The sequence below is a fragment of the Mobula hypostoma genome, chromosome 5 (assembly GCF_963921235.1).
Source record: "Mobula hypostoma chromosome 5, sMobHyp1.1, whole genome shotgun sequence".
NCBI classification, from domain to species: domain Eukaryota; kingdom Metazoa; phylum Chordata; class Chondrichthyes; order Myliobatiformes; family Myliobatidae; genus Mobula; species Mobula hypostoma.
The window spans coordinates 70,636,717-70,659,279 of record NC_086101.1 but is presented as its reverse complement, the minus strand read 5'-3'; the positions used below and the strand labels follow the sequence as shown (position 1 = coordinate 70,659,279).

At 42.3% G+C, this 22,563-nt stretch overlaps 1 protein-coding gene across 1 annotated transcript in view; it reads left to right on the top strand.

Annotated features, from left to right (window-relative positions):
* Positions 1–18,149, top strand: part of dct (dopachrome tautomerase) — a gene marked incomplete at its 5' end in the record, with an annotated part of 73,250 nt that extends 55,101 nt beyond the window's left edge. The window contains 2 exons of the mRNA XM_063049709.1: positions 6,239–6,440; positions 17,977–18,149. Of these exons, the coding sequence (XP_062905779.1) occupies positions 6,239–6,440; positions 17,977–18,149 (375 nt within the window). The remainder of the gene's footprint in view (positions 1–6,238; positions 6,441–17,976) is intronic.
* Between the last annotated feature and the right edge of the window lie 4,414 nt (positions 18,150–22,563).

Below are 22,563 nucleotides of genomic sequence, written 5' to 3'. Positions count from 1 at the left end.
TAACTGGGATTCAATCCTGATCAGCATTGCTGGCTGCATGAGGTTTCTACATTTGTCCTGTGACAACACAGGTTTGCTTGCACGTGCTAATGATGTGTGCATTAATAGGCCACTGTTCAGTGGAGCTGATGGGAAAATTAAGGAGGATTAGTTTAAATGGGTACATGATGTTCAGTGCAAACTTGGTGGCCAAAGCGTTTTATCATGCTGCTTAACTCTGTGACTATGACCATCTCTCAAAGGATTTTTTAAAATCAGTGTAGAACTGCTTTCACATTGTTTCACAGTCCATCATAATACACCCAACTCAGTCTTGCACCCATTCAGTTCTCCCCCAAAGCTCATGTCCTCTCATCTGCATCAGCAATTATTTGTGCTGTGCTCAGTTTGCATTACCTTGCTACAACTTCTCTTGCTGGGACCTCTGATGTTTGTGATGCATACAAATGATCTGGATGAACATGTAGATGGATGGGTTAGTACATTTGTGGATGATACCAAGATTGGTGGAGATGTGGATAATGTCAAGGACTGGCAAAGAATACAGCACAACGTAGACCAGTTGCAGATACAGGTTGAGAAATGGCAGGCGGAGTTTAACCCAGATAATTGTGAGTTATTTCACCTCAGTAGGGAAAATGCAAGCAGACGGTACATTGTTAACAGTGTTGCTGAGCAGAGAGATCTTGGGATCAAATTCGTAACTCCTTGAAAGTGGCTACACAGGTCAACAAGGTGGTTAAGAAGGCTTATGGAATGCTTGCTTTTATTAATCAAGGCACTGAGTTCAAAAGTCAGGAGGTTAAGTTGCAACTTTATAAAACTCTGGTTAGTCCACATCTGGACCATTGCCTACAGTTCTGGTCACCCCACTATAGGATGGATGTTGAGGCTTTGGAGAGGGTGCTGAAGAGGTTTACCAGGACCCTGCCTGCTTTAGAGGGTGTATGTTATCACAAGGGGATGGATAAACTTGGTTGTTTTCTCTGGAGTGTCAGAGGCAGAGGGGAGATCAGATAGAGGTTTACAAGAGTATGAGAGGCATAGATAGAGTGGACAGAGAACATGTGTTTCCCAGAGTAGAAATATCTGGGAAATACCAGACGGTATGCATTGAAAGTGAGGGTGGATAGGTTCAAGGGAGATGTGAGGGATAAGATTTTTACTCAGGGATTTGTGGATGTCTGGAATACCCTGCCTGGTACGGTGGTAGAGGCAAACGCATGAGAGGCTTTTAAGAGATGTTTGGATAGGCACATGGATGTAAGGATGATGGAGGAATAGGAACATGGTGTAGGTGGGAGGGATTAATGTCTGCGTGTTTTTGATTTGTCTTTTAGCTGATTCGGCACAACATTGTGGGCCGACTGGCCTCTTCCTGTGCTGTACTCATCTGTACTTCATGCTTTATTAAATCTTCATTCTGTAATAGAACTGCCATTATACTGAGAGGCCTTTGAACAACTCTAATTGCTCAAATGATTTACGGAATTTTTTGCTGAACTGTGGCCATCTAAGTCTGTGAAGAATCTCATTGTCTTGACATATTGCTGACTTTGGCTACTGTTTATAGGCCAACAGTGACAAGCATTTTTGGGAGTGTGTGCCCAAATCTTCTAAAAGATTCTCTCACATGCCATGGTAATACTGAGCAGAGATTCTCACTGATTAATGAATTATTAACCATGATTATGGATTTTTTAAGGATAAAGGATGCACCCTATCGTTTATTTATATGTATTCATTATTCTACTAGGCAATTGAAAAGAGACATTATTCCTAAATAGTATTGTCATTGTACCTCCTATATAACATAAAAAATATGGATGTGACATTATAAGGTTTGGAGCATATTCATAAAAGATCAAGGAAAGGAAAGTAGTCCTGAAGAAGGGTCTCGGCCTGAAATGTCCGCTATCTACTCAGTTCCATACATGCTGCTTGACCTGATGAGATCCTCCAGCATTTGTGTGCTTGCTTTGCAAAGAAAAATAGACACTTTACACCTAGACTGACTTTTATTGCTACATTAATGACGATTGCAATCCATGTACCAACGAAGTGTTTGCATGTGCCATCTTGGTCGTGGTTGCCATTGACTCACCACCCCTGTATAATTGTTGATACCCTAGGGCTAGTGAACATCCTTCTCGGGGGAACCCCTCCCCCTCTGCCTGGCTTGCTACTTTGCAGATCTACCTCTTGTTGTCCTGGTGCTTCTGCAGGCATTTCTCTAACTGGTACCTCTTGCCCTAGTATCTCGCAGCCATTAAGAAGGAATATTTTCTTCAGACCTCACCGCAAATACTTAAACAATCAGCATTGCAAACCCATGACTCTCAAAAAATGTCTTTAATATTCCTTGTATATCTCAGATACATTCTTTATTGATGCTCCCTACCACTGCTGTACTGCACACCTATTTATAGAGTTATTGAGCATTACAGATGGAAGCCCCTCCAGCTCACTGAGTCCATTTTACATTAGTCCTGCTTTTTATTTTGGCCATATTCTGTTCACTGCTCCTCAGATTCCACTTGGGATAATTTACAGTGGACAATTAATCTAAGTTTTTCTATTTTCGTTCTCTTCATGTTTTGGCCAAATCACTAACTTAACTTCTCCGTGAAAGGTGCTGAGTTTAATTGCTTGGCACTCATCTCATCTCTACTGTTATTTGTCTTCTTCTGATGCGTGTCATCAAATTCACTTTTGTAGTGGTGCTGGTACCTTGATTAACCACACTTGCCCCTGTGGAAAGAATTCTATACACGGCATGAGGAAACGTTTTGGGAACAGTCTACTGCTAGTGTATAATGATGGCCACTTCACAAAACATTTTATGTTCCAAACCACTTGCACTGAAGTCTACCTCATTTCATGTGATGATGCTGTTCATGCCCCTATAAAGCTTGAAATTTAAGTTAAATTGACCAGATATGAGACTGAGAATGTGTTAGTATCATGATTCCTATCCAAATAGGTAGATATTACCACAAACAAGAGAAAATCTGCAGATGCTGGAAGTGAGTCAGATGATTCAGCAGACAAATCCTGCTGAAGGGTTTCGGCCCAAAACGTCGACTGTACTTTTTTCCATAGATGCTGTCTGGCCTGCAGAGTTCCTCCAGCATTTTGTGTGTGTGTAGGCAGATATTACTACAGTATTTAACTCAAAGATAATAGGTGTTATGAATGTTGGGCAATGCTCTGTCATTCAGTATATGTCCTTCCTCTGAGCTAGAGGTTATTTTCCTCCAGCCAATGAACCATGCACATTGACAGTGGGTCCCTATCCACAGCGGTCACTTGAACTTGGAAAGCCAATGACCCATCTAACCTGATTATGTTTCAACTAGTTAAAAAATAACTACATTACGTTGCAATTTATAGGAAGTGCTTTACACCTACAGGAAGTGTTGCCTTTGATGTTGCTTAGGATGGTGATGAATATTGATGGTTCAGGCTGAGGCGTTTGAAGTTGCAAATGTAGGTTTACAAATGTACCTAGGTTTTTGTAAATAAAACGGCAGAGGTGTTTTAAGTTTAAGGGAAACCATAAGAACTCCTTTATTGTCAACCAAATACAGAATGTAAAGTGTGGTTTGGGCCTCAGCTTGCACAGGCCAAATGACGGCATTTTGCTCCCAAAAACTCTGGCAGTTTCAAAGCAACTGCATTGGCTGGTGTGTTGAATAACTCTGGAATTATCCTAGAGCGTCAGGGTCACCAAAGTGCTGCCTTTTTTTACATAAGGAATTGAAAAGGATTCAAGATTACTAATTACTAAGGTCAAACAGGATCTGAATACGTTAAAAGTAGTTCCATTGACAATGGGTTAAATTAGATCTATTATCTGGCACATTATTATTGATGCATTATCAGACAAAATTATTTCTGATTTTGTACTTTCTGTATTCTGATTTTGCATCTTTTGTGACAGCCGGCATGGGTTACAACCCAAAACCACGAGTTTGAATCAATCTTACCAGAGAAGGATATTTTCCCATTTCCCATTTCCCATTTCCGGAGTAGATTGTCAGAAATGGTTTTAGTTCAGAATCATGTGGCAGCTGATCCACTCTACAGGCTGCATGCTGGCAATGAACACACCATTGCATTTTTCAGCGGCTCAGTTTGATCCTGCTGTGACCCAGGCAGAGTAAATCCTTTGTCTGAAGAAGCAGGGATGACACTGATTATGTGAAATTCTTTGATTATATTGTGAAATAGCCTAATGTAGTTTTGGAATTTAATAATTGACACAATCATTCATTGTGGAGTGGGACCTCTGTGCACCCTTTACCCTACTGGCTGCACCAGCTTTTTCCTGAGATGCAGAGTGAGCTGAGCTGATCCTCCAAGTCAGAGACAACACCTGTGAAGCAGAATGGGATGTGAGAGGCAACAAAGTTCAAAGTAGATCTATTACCAACGTACGTAATGTTACCATATACTTCCTTGATATTCATTTCCTTGCAGACATTTACAGGAAAATGAAGAAATACAATAGAATTTCATGAAAAACTAAACATAAACTGGCTGCATATTTTGATGCTCATCCTCAGAGCTCATGTGTGACCTTTAACACTTCACTGCTGTCAAAGGCTTATGAACTATTTCCAAAGTGATCTACTGTCAGAAATTTAATAACTGCTCAGATTTTATTTTATTTCATTTATTTTTATTTAGTGTAACAAGCCCTTCCAGTTCAAAGAGTCTAGGTTGCCCAATTACCAATGATTGGCCTACTAACACATTTATCTTAGAGTGTGGGAGGACACCAGAGCACCTGGAAGAAACCCACACAGTCACAGGGAGAACGTATAAAAACGTTATAGACAGCAGTGCAATTGGACCCAATCTGCTGACTCTGTTACACCGCTACACTACCATGCCACCCAAATGATTTGCTTAAAATAATAAAAACATACATTTTAATTAAAACCTCGGAAGAAATGGAGATTAATCATAGATATTAAGATTAGTGAGGTTTCCTTTATCGCTCTTCAAGGTCAGTGCTGTCATTCAAAAGAATAGGTTTCTCACATCAGCTATTCCCCATATAAAGGTGATTAGCTGGTGCAAGAAACCTACTCTCCTCAGTGGTTGGTGCTCAGCCAATGGGCTCTGCTGTGCATCCAACAGCAGAGCATGATTTCAGATTTATCTCCTGCTTCTTCTTCTCTTCAGCACGTAGGCATAATTTGGAGAATTCCTACACAATAGCCCGTGAGGTGCATGGTGCGTGTGAACTACTGGATTGGTACCACTCCAGAAACTGTACTATTCACTTCCAATGTGCATCGGTAAAACATTTCAGGGAGAAGTAGAACATTTCATAGATCCTGCTTTCCCCTTCAGAGGAGCTGATTGACTGTGTGGTACACATTACTTCCATAAATACATTGCTTGTTAGTTCAAAAAGCCAGGTTTCCTGCAGGATCTTAATGAGAGAAATATGCTGAAACTTTCTGGTCAGCAGCTAAAATAGGTAGAAACTGTCCCTACACTCCAAACGTTACAATGCAAGTTGTAGTTGGATTGACTCAACTAAGTTTGATCATTGTCAAATAGCAATCAAAATCAAAAGTCTGCTGATGTTGGTAATCTGAAATAAAAACAGAAAATGCTGGGAGGACTATGCTGTTCATTGGCATCTGTGGAAGGAAAAACAGTTAACATTTCAGGTTAAAGTTCTTTCATCTGAACTGAGAATAAAAGAGAAACCAATTTAGTTAAGGTGTTTCAAACGAGAGTAACAACATAAAATGCTGGAGGAACACAGCAAATCAGGCAGCATCTGATGGGGAGGAATAAACAAATGATGTTTCAGGGCAAGACACTTCAACAGGACTTGGAACTAGTATTTTTCCTGGTTTTGGCAAAAACATCTTGGATCTGAAATAATACCTTATCTTTCTACAGACTGAGCTGCTGATTGTTTCTGGCATTTTATATTTTTAATGATCAAAATTTGTTTGATGTACTAACTACTCTTTTTCAGCAATAACTGAACAGCAGATCTGAGGGCTGAAATGTTTGTTTTGCCTGCACAATGCTATTTTAAATTCTATACCAATGTACAAAGGAGATTACAACATCCACGCTCTTTGTCATGTTTTTGAAATTTTGGCCCACTTGCCAGATATTCAAAGGCAGTAGACAGATGGAGTGAAGAGATCCTTACAAATTGGGAAAGTATATTTACCAACATCAATGTGTTACATTGTACCAGGTGCTACATGCCTTTACTGATGCCATTTTTGATGAATGGATGAAACAGAACAATCCCTCAATCAGTGTGTGGCCAGAGGAGATGGCACCTATTGGACACAACAGGCAATTTAACATGGTGCCATTTTACCCACCTGTAACCAATGAGGAAACGTTTGTATCTTCCAGTGAGCTTGGCTATTCATACGACATTGAATTATCAGGTACGTTTAAAAGATTATTATAATGATCATCATCATCATCAGTTTAGTTCAATCTGATTACTTACACTGGCACAATCAAGTGGCAAACATTATTCACCAAAATCTTGCTTTAAAATACAAACTCATTAAAGAAACCGTACCTTACTATAAGTACAAATCTGATCCAGTTTCAGACTCAGTAGCCCAGAAATTTCATTATGACCAATTCGTTATTACAGATAGGACAATCCATAACATCTATCCAGGTATAATAATACAGGACAAACAAGCAAGAACAACTTCCTTAATAGATATAGCCGTTCCTAACATAACTAGCAGAAGTTAATAAGTTAGAAACACCAGAAATACACTGAATTAAAAAAGGAAATTGAAAGACTTTCGAACATGAACAGGGTATACATTGTCCTGATAGTAATATCTATGATTGGTGTCATCCCAAAGGCACTACACAATAGCATTAAACAATGAGGCCTACACAGCAATATCTATGTAAATCTTCAGAAAGCCACAATACTAAACACCACTAGGCTAGTTTGGAAGTTCCTAGCGATTGAGAAATGAGCATGCTTGGCTGTGCCCGTACCTCAGATTTTACCAACTTTGAGCTGAGAAAAAATAAAAATACAATAATAATAGTTTTATTTATCGAGCATTTTTCATACAGATGACGTTTCAAAGTGCTTTACAATAGGATAAGTCTACAAACATGAAAATAAAAATCAAAAAGATGTTAGTTGGAAGCAAGGTTAAATGGATAGATTTTGAGCAGGTGTTTAAAAGTGTCAACTGAGTCTGCATCCCTTATAGATTTAGGTATCAAATTCCAAAGTTTAAGAGTGTAGTTCAAAAAAGCTGACCTGCCAATTATTTTTTGAGGGGGATTGTTTGACTTTAAGAGATGGGCAGAAGAAGACCTGAGACCTCAAGCAAGGTTGTAAAACAAAAATAATTCTGTGATGTACTCCAGTCCCAGACCATTAAGAGCTTTAAAAACAACTTTAAAATCAGTTCTAAAAGTTACAGGCAGTGTTACTAGTATGGGAGTGATATGTTCCCTCATCTTGATTTTGGGTAAAAGTCTAGCAGTGGCATTCCAAATGAGTTGAAGTTTGTCAATGGGTTGCTTTGGAAGGCCAGTGAAAAGTGCATTGTTGTAAACCTAGTTTATTTGATATAAAAGTATGAATTTGTTTTTCAGCATCATTACGTGCAATATTTATTAAGCATAGAAATGCTGCTTTGGTCACTTCCTTTATATGGGATGTAAATTTCAAATCTGAATCAAGCATAACACCCAAGCTAGTAACTTATGATTTTACAAGGAGGACCAAGTTCCCAAGTTTATCAAGAAGCTTACATCTTTTGACTTATTTTCTCAGAAGATGTTTTCTTCCATTATTTATTGATTCTTTTGCCAGCTAAGGACTTTATGAGGATGTTACCAGGACAGAATTAGAGAGCTGAGCAGGATAGGACTTTATGTGTGTAAGGGAAGGAGGGGTGATGTTTTAGTGTTGTACAAAGTCATGGGGTGTGCGTAGATATGGTGAATACAAATAGTCTCTTCCCCAGGGTTGGGGAATCAAGACTGAGATGGAAAAGGTTTAACGTGTGATGAAATGAAGACCTGAGGGGCAACTTCTCTTCACCTAGAGGGTGAATGAGGTGGCAGATGAAATGGTTGAAGCAAGTACATTAGCAACATTTAAAAGATACTTGGGCAGGTGCAGAGATAGGAAAGGTTTTGAGGGATATAGGGCAAATCCGGGCAAATGGAACTAGCTTAGATGGGCATCTTGTTTGCACAGACCAGTTGAGCTGAAGGACCTGTTTCCATACTGTATGATTCAATAACTCCACGGCACAAGGTCCTTCCTCAACATCTCTGAAGAACAATGTCTAAACGCATTCTGGTTTTGAAGATGCAACATTGAGTATACGATCTCCAACCATATTCCCTGTCCTAGACTACTCTCACCATGCAGAATATGGTCATCGTGATATTGACTTCCTGACCACAAGATCATCCCAGGCACCACTGGTAGTTTCTGCATTACATCACAGGATTAGAATAATCATTTAATACCTCTTTACTCAGAAGAGCTGCTTTACATATTTTGATATAATTGAGGAAAAGGTATCCTTGGAACTTGCAACATTCCCACTTTTCCAAAGATTCAGGGTACATTCACATGAACATTTGAACCCCTTCAAAAACTTTGAGATCTTCATCCAGAAAAAGGGGCTTCTATTCCCTCAATGTTGAGGTAGTTTTTGATCAAGACTATATTTCCTCATCATCCATGGCATTCTTTCTGCAAACTTGCACAACTCCTCCACTTTTGTTTTATCAGACATCCTTAGCAAATAATACTGCCTTGAAGAAGATCTCTATGTATTCCAACACTTGTGCTCACTTTAACCACTCCAACTGAGTGTCACTGCAACCAGAGTCATAGAAATATAGAAAACCTACAGCACATTACAGGCCCTTCAGCCCACAAAGCTGTGCCAAACATGTCCTTACCTTAGAACTACCTAAGCTTACCCATAGCCCTCTATTTTTCTAAGCTCCATGTATCCATCCAGGAGTCTCTTAAAAGACCCTATTGTTTCCGCCTCCACCACCGTCACCGGCAGCCCATCCATGCACTCACCGCTCTCTGCGTAAAAAAATTACCCCTGACATCTCCTCTGTACTTACTTCCAAGCACCTTAAAACTATGCCCTCTCCTGCTAGCCATCTCAGCTCTGGGAAAAAGCCTCTGACTATCCACACGATCAATGTCTCTCATTATCTTGTACACCTCTATCAGGTCACCTCTCATCCTCCGTCACTTCAAGGAGAAAAGACCGCGTTCACTCAACCTATTCTCATAAGGCATGCTCCCCAATCCAGGCAACATCCTTGTAAATCTCCTCTGCACCCTTTCTACGTCCTTCCTATAGTGAGTCGACCAGAATTGAGCACAGTACTCCAAGTGGGGTCTGACCAGGGTCCTATAGAGCTGCAACATTACCTCCCGGCTCTTAAACTCACTCCTACGATTGATGAAGGGCAATGCATCGTATGCCTTCTTAATCACAGAGTCAACCTGCGCAGCAGCTTTGAGTGTCCCATGGACTCTGACCCCAAGATCCCTCTGATCCTCCACACTGCCAAGAGTCTTGCCATTAATGCTATACCCTGCCATCATATTTGACCTACCAAAATGAGCCACCTCACACTTATCAGGGTTGAACTCCATCTGCCACTTCTCAGCCCAGTTTTGTATCCTATCAATGTCCCGCTGTAACCTCTGACAGCCCTCCACACTATCCACAGCACCCCTAACCTTTGTGTCATCAGGAAATTTACTAACCCATCCTTCCACTTCCTCATCCAGGTCATTTATAAAAATCACAAAGAGCAAGGGTCCCAGAACAGATCCCTGAGGCACACCACTGGTCACCGGCCTCCATGCAGAATATGACCCGTCTACAACCACTCTACAACCTTCTGAGGGCAAGCCAGTTCTGGATCCTCAAAGCAATGTCCCCTTGGATCCCATGCCTCCTTACTTTCTCAATAAGCCTTGCATGGGGTACCTTATCAAATGCCTCGCTGAAATCCATATACACTACATCTGCGGCCCTACCCTCATCAATGTGTTTAGTCACATCCTCAAAAAATCGATCAGGCTCGTAAGGGATGACCTGCCTTTGATAAAGCCATGCTGACTATTCTTAATCATTTTATGCCTCTCCAAATGTTCATAAATCCTGCCTCTCAGGATCTCCTCCATCCGCTGAAGTAAGACTCACTGGTCTATAATTTCCTGGGCTATCTCTACTCCCTTTCTTGAATAAGGGAACAACATTCGCAACCCTTCAATTCTCCAGAACCCCTCCCATCCTCAGTGATGAGGCAAAGGTCATCGCCAGACGCTCAGCAATCCCCATCCTTCCTTCCCACAGTAGCCTGGGGTACATCCCATCCAGTCCCGGTGACTTATCCAACTTGATGCTTTCTAAAAGCTCCAGCGCATCCTCTTCCTTAATACCTACATGCTCAAGCTTTTCAGTCCACTGCAAGTCATCTCTACTATTGCCAAGATCCTTTTCCATAGTGTGTACTGATGCAAAGTATTCATTAAGTACCTCTGCCATCTCCTCCGGTTCCAGACACACTTTTCCAATGTCCCACTTGATTGGTCCTATTCTCTTATGTCTTATCCTCTTGCTCTTCATATACTTATAGAATGCCTTGGGGATTTCCTTAATCCTGTCCGCCAAGGCCTTCTCATGGCCCCTTCTGTTTCTCCTAATTTCATTCTTAAGCTCCTTCCTGCTAGCCTTATAATCTTCTAGATCTCTATCGTTACCTAGTTTTTTGAACCTTTCATAAGCTCTTCTTTTCTTCTTGACTAGATTTACAACAGCCTTTGTACACCACGGTTCCTGTACCCGACCATCCTTTCCCTGTCTCATTGGAACATATTCCAAGAAAACATTTCTTCTATACGTTTCCCTGAGAACATCTGTTTCCAATTTATGCTTCCAAGTTCCTGCCTGATAGCCTCATAGTTCCCCTTACTCCAATTAAACATTTTCCTAACTTGTCTGTTCCTATCCCTATCCAATGCTATGGTAAAGGAGGTAGAATTGTGATCACTATCTCCAAAGTGCTCTCCCACTGAGAGTCCTGACACCTGACCAGGTTCATTTCCCAATACTACATCAAGTACAGCCTCTCCTCTTGTAGGCTTATCTACATATTGTGTCAAGAAACCTTCCTGAACACACCTAAAAAACTCCACCCCATCTAAACCCCTCACTCTAGGGAGATGCCAATCAATATTTGGGAAATTAAAATCCCCCACCTCAATAACCCTGTTATTATTACTCCTTTCCAGAATCTGTCTCCCTATCTGCTCCTCAATGTCCCTGTTACTATTGGGGTGGTCTATAAAAAACACCCAGTAGAGTTATTGACCCCTTCCTATTGCTAACTTCCACCCACAGAGACTCCGTAGACAACTCCTCCATGACTTCCTCCTTTCCTGCAGCCGTGACACTATCTCTGATCAACAGTGTCACGCCCCAACCTCTTTTGCCTCCCTCCATGTCTTTTCTGAAACATCTAAAGCCTGGCACTTGAATTAGCTGTTCCTGCCCCTGCACCATCTAAGTCTCTGTAATGGCCACAACATCATAGCTCCAAGTGCTGATCCACGCTCTAAGCTCATCCTCTTTAATCATAATATTCCTCTCATTAAAGTGGACACATCTCAAACCATCGGTCTGAGTGCATTCCTTCTCTATCACCTGCCTACCCTCCCTTTCGCACCTTCTCCAAGCTTTCTCTATCTGTGAGCCAACCTCCCTTTCCTCCGTCACTTCAGTTCAGTTCCCACCCCCCAGCAATTCTAGTTTAAACTCTCCCCAATAGCCTTTGCAAACCTCCCCGTCAAGATATTGGTCCCCCTGATATTCAAGTGCAACCCCAGACTACTCCTTGTAGTCTGCTTTCAGGACCTCCTCCTTTTTCCTACCTATGTCGTTGGTACCAATATGTACCACAACCTCTAGCTGTTCTCCTTCCCACTTCAAGATATCATGGATGCGATCAGAAACATCCCAGACCCTGGCACCTGGGAAGCAAACTACCATCCATATTTCTTTCCTGCATCCACAGAATCACCTGTCTGACCCCCTAACAATAGAGTCCCCTATCACTGCTGCCATCCTCTTCCTTTCCCTACCCTTCTGAGCCACTGGGCCAGACTCTGTGCCAGAGGCATAGCCACTGTTGCTTCCCCCAGGTAGGCTGTCTCCCCCAGCAGTACTCAAACAGGAGTGCTTAGTGTCAAGGGGGACAGCCACTGGGGTACTCTCTATCTTGCCCTTCCCTCTCCTGACTGTTACCCACTTGTCTGTCTCCCGTGGCCCCGGTGTGACTACCTGCCCATGGCTCTTCTCTGTCACCTCCTCACTCTCCCTGATGAGACAAAGGTCATGGAGCTGCATCTCCAGTTCCCTCACACGGTCCCTAAGGAGCTGCAGCTCGACACACCTGGTGCAGATGTGGCGGTCCGGGAGGCTGGGAGACTCCAGGACCTCCCGCATCTGACACCGAGCACAGAAAACCGGCCTCACACACATTCTTTCTGTCTGTATTCTACACAGATAACCTACTTCGCCTCGACCTGTTATCAGCTAAGCCTTGTTGAACCAAAGTCTTCCTACTCTGTCTCCCTCTACTCCGTCGCCCGCTCTGTAAAACTGTCTTCTTTTTAAACTCTTCCCGCTGTTCTCATTGGCTTCTCATGGAGGTAGACATTGCTCAAATGATAAACCCAACCAGACTGGAGACTAGTAGTAATCTCATTCGTATCTCATAACTTCGCTAATACTTTTGCTAAAACAATTTACATGTATTCCATGGAGTATAGAATCATATAATGCAGAAATGGACTGTTCCATCTACCACAGCTTTTGCCCATCTACACAAATACTATTTTCATACATTGGAATAATATTCTTCTATGGCTTGCCTATTGAAGTATCTGCTTAATTGCCTGTTAAATGTAGTAATTGTATCTATTCCACCACCATCTCTGGCAGTGTATCTCTTTGTGTACAAGATGGTGATGGGACCAGAGGAACAGGGTGGGGAAAATACTCCAAGGGGGAGGCTCCGCTGTAAGTACATGAGCTGAATCATCTTGTTCAGCACAGTAGGGAAACAGTGTCTGGATGTGCTGGTTAGGATTCCATATTCGAAAAGAGAATCTCTGAAACACTCTGCAGGACCATTGAGTATTACTCTACCAAATGGGGACTACACGGTTCCAGAATATTAAGTGTGAAGTAGAGAAAGGTGAGGCGGAACGAGTGATAAGGAGGATACGTATGCAGAGGGATGGTCTGACGGAGCATGGAGTTAAATGTGCAGAAAGAGTAAGTAAATTTAAGAAGGACAACAAAATTCAAGGGGCGTATAGCCCGGTGAGAGTTCAGGGAGCTGGGTTATGCACAATAGGCAGCAATTTAAACAGAGAGAGGAGAAATGGGTTAAAAATTCTATATCTGAATGCACGGTGTCAGAAATAAGGCGGATGAGCTTGAAGCTCAGGTGCGAATGGGTAACTATGATGTTGTTGGGATAACGGAGACATGGCTGCAGGGGGATCAGGCCTGGGAATTGAATGTACAAGGGACAGAAAGGTGGGCAGAGGGGTTGGGGTGGCCCTGTTGGTGAGGAATGAGATTCAGTCCTTTGCAAGGGGGGACATAGAATCAGGAGAAGTAGAGTCAGTGTGGATAGAACTGAGGAACAGTAAGGGCGAAAAGACCCTAATAGGTGTTATCTACAGGCCCCCAAACAGTAGCATGGATATTGGGTGCAAGTTGAACAGGGAGTTAACAATGGCATGTGGCAAAGGAAATGTCGCAGTAGTTATGGGGGATTTCAACATGCAGGTGAACTGGGAAAATCAGGTTGGTACTGGACCCCAGGATAGGGAGTTTGTAGAGTGCCTACGGGATGCATTTTTGGAACAGCTTGTATGAGAGCCGACCAGGGATAAGGCTATTCTGGATTTAGTGTTGTGCAATGAACAGGATTTGATGTGATCTTGAAGTAAAGGACCCATTAGGAGGTAGTGACCATAATATGATAAGTTTTTATCTGCAAGTTGAGAGGGATAAGGGCAGATCAGAAGTGTCAGTATTGCAGTTGAACAAAGGAGACTATGGAGCCACGAGGGAGGAGCTGGCCAAAGTTGACTGGTCGGATATCCTAGCAGAAAAGACAGTGGAACAGCAATGGCAGGTATTCTTGGGAATAATGCACAAGGTGCAAAATCAGTTCATCAGGAGAAGGAAGGATTCAAAGGGGGGAAAGTGGCCACAGTGGTTGACAAAGGAAATCAGAGATAGAATAGCATTAAAAAAGAAGTATAACAGAGCTAAGGTGAGTGGGAAGACAGATGATTGGGAAATTTTTAAGGAGCAACAGAACTTAACTAAAAAGGCAATACGGGGAGAAAAAATGAGGTATGAACGCAAGCTAGCTAGGAATAAAAAGGAGGATAGCAAAAGTTTTTTTAGGTATGTGAAGAGAAGGAAGATAGTTAAGAACAATGTTGGGCCCTTGAAGAATGAATTGGGAGAAATTGTTATGGGAAACAGAGAAATGGCAGACGAATTTAATAAGTACTTCGGATCTGTCTTCACTAGGGAAGACACAAGCAATCTCCCAGATGTATGGATGGGCCAAGGACATAGGGTAACAGAGGAACTGAAACAGATTGACATTAGGAAGGAAACGTTGATGAGTAGACTGATGGGACTGAAGGCTAACAAATCCCCAGGTCCAGATGGTCTGCATCCTAGGGTACTAAAGGAGGTGGCTCTGGAAATTGCGGATGTAAAGGTGAGCATTTCCCAATGTTCCTTAGATTCAGGATCAGTTCCTGAGGATTGGCGAATGGCTAATGTTATCCCACTTTTTAAGAAAGGAGGGAGAGAGAAAACAGAGAACTATTGTCCTGTTAGCCTAACATCAGTAGTAGGGAAGATGCTAGAGTCCATTATTAAAGATGAAATAGCGGCATATCTTGATAGCAGTGATAGGATTGGGCCGAGCCAGCATGGATTTACCAAGGGCAAATCACACTTGACTAATCTATTGGAGTTTTTTGAGGATGTAACCAGGAAGATAGACGCGGGAGATCCAGTGGATGTGGTGTACCTTGACTTTCAGAAGGTATTTGATAAGGTACCACATAGGAGATTGGTGGGTAAAATCAGAGCTCATGGCATTGGGGGGAGAATGTTGACATGGATAGAAAACTGGTTGGCAGATAGAAAGCAAAGGGTAGCAGCGAATGGGTGTTTCTCGGAATGGCAGGTGGTGACTAGTGGGGTGCCACAGGGCTCGGTATTGGGACCACAGCTGTTTACGATTTACGTCAATGATTTAGAGGAAGGCATTGTGAATAACATCAGCAAGTTTGCTGATAATACTAAGCTGGGTGGCAGTGTGACATGTGATGAGGATGTTAGGAGAATTCAAGGTGACTTGGATAGGCTGGGTGAGTGGGCAGAAACTTGGCAGATGGCGTTTAATGTGAATAAGTGTGAGGTTATTCACTTTAGGAGCAAGAACAGGAAGGCAGATTATTATCTGAATAGTGTGGAGTTAGGTAAGGGAGAAATACAAAGAGATCTAGGAGTACTTGTTCATCAGTCTCTGAAGGTGAATGAGCAAGTGCAGCAGGCAGTGAAGAAGGCTAATGGAATGTTGGCCTTTATTACAAAGGGAATTGAGCAAGGAAATCCTTTTGCATTTGTACAGGGCCCTGGTGAGACCACACCTGGAGTATTGTGTGCAGTTTTGGTCTCCAGGGTTAAGGAAGGACATCCTGGCTGTGGAGGAGGTGCAGCGTAGGTTCACTAGGTTAATTCCTGGGATGTCCGGACTGTCTTACGCAGAGAGGTTAGAGAGACTGGGCTTGTACATGCTGGAATTAAGGAGATTGAGGGGGGATCTGATTGAGACATATAAGATTATTAAGGGATTGGACAAGATAGAGGCAGGAAATATGTTCCAGATGCTGGGAGAGTCCAGTACCAGAGGGCATGGTTTAAGAATAAGGGGTAAGTCATTTAGGACAGAGTTGAGGAGGAACTTCTTCTCCCAGAGAGTTGTGGAGGTGTGGAACGTGCTGCCTCAGAAGGCAGTGGAGGCCAATTCTCTGGATGCTTTCAAGAAGAAGCTAGATAGGTATCTTATGGATAGGGGAATCAAGGGTTATGGGGACAAGGCAGGAACCGGATATTGATAGTAGATGATCAGCCACGATCTCCGAATGGCGGTGCAGGCTCGAAGGGCCGAATGGTCTACTTCTGCACCTATTGTCTATTGTCTATAAAACCACTCCTTAATTTACTATTTACCATCACAGGTCATCAGAAACATCCAAGTGATCTGAAATGAGACATTATTTATGCTCTTATCCTGCCTTGCTGGTCCACCCACGACATTACTTCCAGAGAGGACATTGTTGTCTCCTGGTTCTGCACAACTTCCTGCAGGGATAGGGCAATAGAATCCTTCATGTTCCTTGTTATTTCTGACTCACACAAGCATTAAAAAAATCCTGAAGTATATAAATACAGGAAGTTCACCTCATTATTTTCATAACAAATAATGTTATTCCATTGCTTAGCATTAGAATATTGTCAGTTAACATTCATTTTCAAATTTAAATATTCCATGGGGTGTTAATACAACATTTAACAGTGATAGTCAGCCCCTGAGGCATGGCCTTTCCACATGGAGCCCCTGCAGCACATCACTTTATTGCAAGCTTCCAGTGTTCTCGACACATGCAGATTAAAATGCCATTCTTGCTGTCTGGGGTGTACTTCAGACCACCGGTGCTGAAGACTGTCCCATAAGCCAGCACACCTCTCAGATTATGATGCCATTCCTCTTCTCCCCCTTTCCCCACTTGCCTATCAGCCCCCTCACCTGTATCCACCACCAGCTCTTGCTCCACTCCTTCCCCCCAATTTTTTATGCTGTTATCTCTCCTCCCTTTCCATCCAGATGAAATGCCAACTGTGCATTTCTCTCCATGGATGCTACCTGACCTGCTGAGTTTCTCTCATTGTGCTGGCATTGCCCACGGCTTCCACTCATTCTTCAGTGGTGGATTCCACCTCTTTGTCTGGCCAGGGCACTTTCATCTGCAGACATGGGAGCACTCTGGCAGAAATTGACCACGTCCCAGACCCTGAAAGAGTCTTAGTAAATGTCTTAGAGAGGACGTGCAAGCAGCCACACAGATAGCATTGGAGGTCAGTGTTACAGCCAGACCACTGGAACAGTGAGACAGCAGCTCTACAACCTGTACCATCGCGCCACTCTACAACTCTCTTGGGATTTTGGGTTTCCAAGTTTTACATAAAAGTGGTACTGGTGAGGGAGTGAGCGGACAGGATGAAGATGGGTGTTTAGTGATATTCTTTCACTGCTAGTCTTAAGAATCCAACTGTTGTCAGTGGTTTGAAGGCAATGATTGGAGCAAAGGGCATTTGAGGATCAGTGTAACAGCTGATCCAAAGGGAGATCTACTGCTCGGTGGTCTGCGGCCTGCAAGGAAGAAGGCTAATTGTCATTCAGGGCTGAAACCTAGAGATCAGAACAAGGCTAGGGACGATTGGAGGTTAAGTCAGGATGAGACTAAGCTTCTGTGGCTGGATGGACACAAATTACAGTTGCTACTTCACATTGTTTTTCGGGAAGCCTTTAGGACTGGTTTCATTGAACGTAATCAGCGCTATCTGTGTCATATGGGGAATTCTGCAGCAGATACTATTTGCCTCAAGGGCCTAAACTTATGTCTATTTAGGATATGGTATAACATGAGCATGAAACCTGACTTTTACCTGTTCCTGTCCAGGAATGACTATATAATGAATAATCCAGTAATCTTACAATCATCATTGCTATTGAAATGAACCTGTTTCATTCATTCTACAGAATCTCAGTTTGGCTTGGGTGCCATCCTTGGTGTGACCTTCGGTGCAATCTTTGTGGGTCTTGTCTTTTTGACTGCAGTATTGCTGACAATTCCATGTCAAAGAAAAAATCAAGGTTTTGAATATTTGCTAAGTTCAAATTTTTCTAACAAGATGTACACCGAAGAAATTTAGTTCATGCTTGATATAACTATTATTGCTAGTATTCTGTTATCCCCCACTGTGCTATATAAAATCACTGTATTAAAGCATGACCAAAAACATTATTAAACATTCAGCTTACCTTCTGCTGGCAGTACTATTAATTAATTACTCACAACTAAGCTGTGTTGTATAATCTTTAGATTCAACAATTATGATCTATTCAAAGTAATGAGAAAAATTTCAGTAATGGTCACATAAAACTGTCTTATGTACAGTATAAGACTGTAATACTATTTACTGTATATCGTACACATATTTAGGTTATTGTACAATCTATCAATGATAATGCCTTCTTGGAAACTTTCACTTTACTGCTGGGATTTAGAGGATGGTTTGTCTTACTGATCTGCAAATGGGTTGGATATTTCATTTTTAAAGCACTTTAAATCAAAAATTTGCTTCAGTATGAAGGAAATTTTAACATGATCTTTTCACTTCTAATTCATGACCTATATTTTAAGATTAAATATCTATAGAAGATATTATCCCTTAATTATTAGATTGATTTTTTTTTAAATCAGGGAATCGGTTCTGGAATGATTTGAAAAAACATTGTTTGAATGTTGGTTACCCGGTCTAAAATATAACCCTGTATTACTATCCAGACTTCCTAATAGCAATAGAACGCTCATCAAGACTGCACAGGCTCACAAAGCAATCCCATTTCTCCTCTAATTCATTTTTACCCAATACTGCTATCAGCTCATTGCAGATTCTACCAATCACCTTTACACCAAGGATAGTGTACAGTAGGCAGTTAATTTACCAAAATACATCTCTTTGGGATGTGTAAGAAAGCTCAGGCAGTCACAGGAAGGAAATGATAATGCCCCAGAGAGAGCACTGGAGGTCAGGGCTGAACCAGGTTCCTGGTGCTGGGACAGCTTTACCTTGCAGTTAGTTATCAGTCGCTCACACTGTAACCCTAATTAACAATTATGTTACCATCCTACAGCAAAGGAATTGGTTGATTAATTAAATCATGTCCTACTTTCTCCCACTTTTCATTACAGATGTACACAGGCAGGTTTCTCCAGAAATGGGATGCATTCTGTAGGGTCATTCAAAGCCATACACTTACAGTTATTTATTCACTTCGGTACCCTGTTCCTTCCATCAAAGTCCAAAGTACATTTTATTATCAATGTATGTATAAATTATACAAACTTGAGATTCGTCTGCTTACAGGCAGCCACAAAACAAGAAAGCCAAAAGAACCCAATTTTAAAAAAGACCAACACCCAATGCACAGAGAGAAGAAAATCAAATCGAATCAAACCATGCAAACAATAAAGCAAGCATCAGCATTCAGAACGGAATTGAGTCCATAAACCCGAAGCCGGGAGCAGCTGGAGTGGGCCCATAGTCTCAGTCCATCACAGAGAGGCAGATCACTGAGAAGCTCGCAGACACTAAGCCTGCAGCAGCCGTGGCACAACACAGTCTCAGCGCTGCGGAGAGCAGAGTAAAACATCACGGAACCGAACCGGCTCGGCCCTTGCCTCCGGTCCTGACACGCTGCCTTTCCAATCTGTCTGGCCTGGCATTTAAATTGTCCAAGCGCTGGGTTGTCGCCTGAACTCGGGCTTGGGCCCCGCTGCAGCGATATGCTCTGGGCTGCTTCCAGCCCGTACTCGACCTTTCCAAATCGGCACAGTGCTTAGATGGATCAAATCTCACTCCCAGTTCAGGTGGCCATCACCCCGTGTTTCAATCTTTTAGTATTAAGAAATATATCTACCTCCTTCTTGAATATACTTCACGATGGCGTCCACTAGCTTATGCAAAAGGCAAATCCACAGATTCAGAGCCTTCCTTATCACCATTCCAATCAGTAATTCCAGGGGTTGCAATGCCTGGCGTGGATCCACTCTGTGACTAGTTTGTCTAGTCTTTTCTATATTTTGTGGGTTTCTACATAATTTCCTCTCGACCCTGCTCCGGTGAACTTGAGTGCATTGCACTCAGTGTCTCTGCACGGTGTGCAGGTGAAGGTTGACGAAAGGGCTGGGATATGGGAGAAAGAGGAGCTTTGAGACAATGGAACAGAGTGAGCAAGAACATTAACACAGTTCTGAATCAACACAGAGAGAGGACGTGGGAATGTTGATTTTAATTGGTATCCTGAGTCAAATGTTACTAATGAAATACAGCTGGAAAAATAACTGCAGCTCATATAGTTGCTCCCCAAATTATTACGTGCTGAACCAGAAATATCTCATTCGAACTCATTGCAACACCAGTTAAAATGTTAATTCTTACAGGAAGAGGCAATTTTTTACAGCATATAAAAATGTTCTCTTACACCAAAGTAACTTTCATAGATGATATTGAATGCCAAAACAGACTGGAAGAACAAACTGAACTCCACTACTCCTGTTTTCTATGTTACTGTGTATCATTTTGGGCCCCATAATCCGAGGAATGATGCACTAGCATTGGAGAGGGTTCAGAGGAGGTTTATGAGAATGATCCCTGAACTGAAAGGATATGAGGAGTGTTTGATAGCTGTGGGCCTGTGTTCACTAGAGTTTAGAAGAATGGGAGGGGAGCTCTTGGAAGCCTACCGAATATTGAAAGGCACACAATGTTTCCAATAGTGTGAAAATCTAAGACCAGAGGGCACAGCCTCAGAATACAACGGCATCCCTTCAGAAAAGAGATGAGCAGGAGAAAATCATAAGCACAAGAGATTCTGTAGGTGCTAGAAATCTAGAGCAACACACACAAAAAATGCTGGAAGAACTCAGCTGGGCAGGCAGTATCTATGGAGAGGAATACACAGTCAATAGTTTATGTCCTGATGAAGGATCTTGGCCCAGAACTTTGATTGATAATTCCTCCCCATAGATGCTGCTTAACCTGATGTGTTCCTGCGGAGATGAGGAGGGATTTCTTTAACCTGAGTGTCGTTCTGTGGAATATATTGCCACAGAAGTCTGTAGAGGGCAAGAGTTTGGGTATATTTAAAGTGGAAGTTGATAGTAAGAGCGTTACAGGGAGAGGGCAGTGTGGTAAACCATATATATGTTGTAACTGGGTTAACTGTCTGGACATGCCCCTCTGCTGACTGCCCCTGTGGCTCCTTCCACAGAATCCTGTATAAATGAGTTTCGCCCTGCTGCTCCCCCTCAGTCCGGGGGCAGACACTCACCATGGAGGTCGTATTGTACAGTGAATAAAAGCCTTTCGGTATTTTACCTAACCTCAGTCTTTTGGAGTTATTGAAGGTGCTTCAGGCAGGAGAGTGGGACTGAGGGGAAAAGCAAATCAGCCATGATTGAATGGTGGAGAAGACTCGATAGGCCGAATGGCCTAATTCTACTGAATGGTCTTATATCTTTCCTGCAAGGAATTAGTCTTATCAATCTTTGTTTCTCCACTAAATGGCAAGAACAACATTCTCAGAAAACTGTACATTCTCAGATCAAACCTACTCTTGCTCTTGCTACTATTTGCTTCACAAGCATCTGAATGTTTGCTTTCAATGGCTGGTGTACAATGACAGCCAGGTCTCTCTGCACTTTTCCTTTTCCCAAACCAACATCATTCAGGTATTAATCTGTCTTTCTCTTTTTAGTGTTAGCGGCTTCAGTTGATAGGCTTTTGTTCAAAGCTGTGGTTCCCACAATGGACGGTATTACCTCCCCTAGGAGCAGTGGAAGTTTCTAAGAAGGTGATAAAAATAAAGGGAGTGGTGGGGCGGTGTTTGGTAGCAAAGGGGCAGTTGAGTGATTGCTGGCTTAATTTAAGAAATGAATTACTTTTTATTAGCATTTGATTCTCAGCACCTCGTAATTGATTACAATGACCACATAATCACCTCATCTCTCGCCTACCCCCGCCCCCCAGCTTCTCTTAGACTTTGCTTGAAGCGCATTATAGCTGTTGAAAAACAATGTGACACTTCTATGTTTGGCATATGATGAGAAATCAGGACTGAAGAAATTGTGTTATTTCCAGGCCCGGCCCATGCATTATTGTTATTCGCTGTTGGAGTTCAGTGATAGCTAGTATGACTCCTATAATCTAATCATGCTGTGACACAATTCCTGTGAATTAGGGTATGGCGTTCAATAGGGTGAAGTTCAAAATTTTCCGTTTTGAATGGTCATTCCATTTCTGTAGCCCACAGCCCATCTGAGGTATTGCTGACCCACTTTATGTACCTTCAGAGAGTCTTGACGGTATATAAACTCTAAGGAGGCAGTATCATAATATGATAGAACACACCTTGTGGTTTCAGGAGAAGATCAAATCAAATGTATCAGTATTACAGTGGAGTAAAGGGAATTGCAGAGACATGAGAGAGGATTGGAAAGGGCATGAGCAGGGATGACAGCAGAACAGCAATGGCTGGAGTTTCTGGGAGAAATTTGGACAT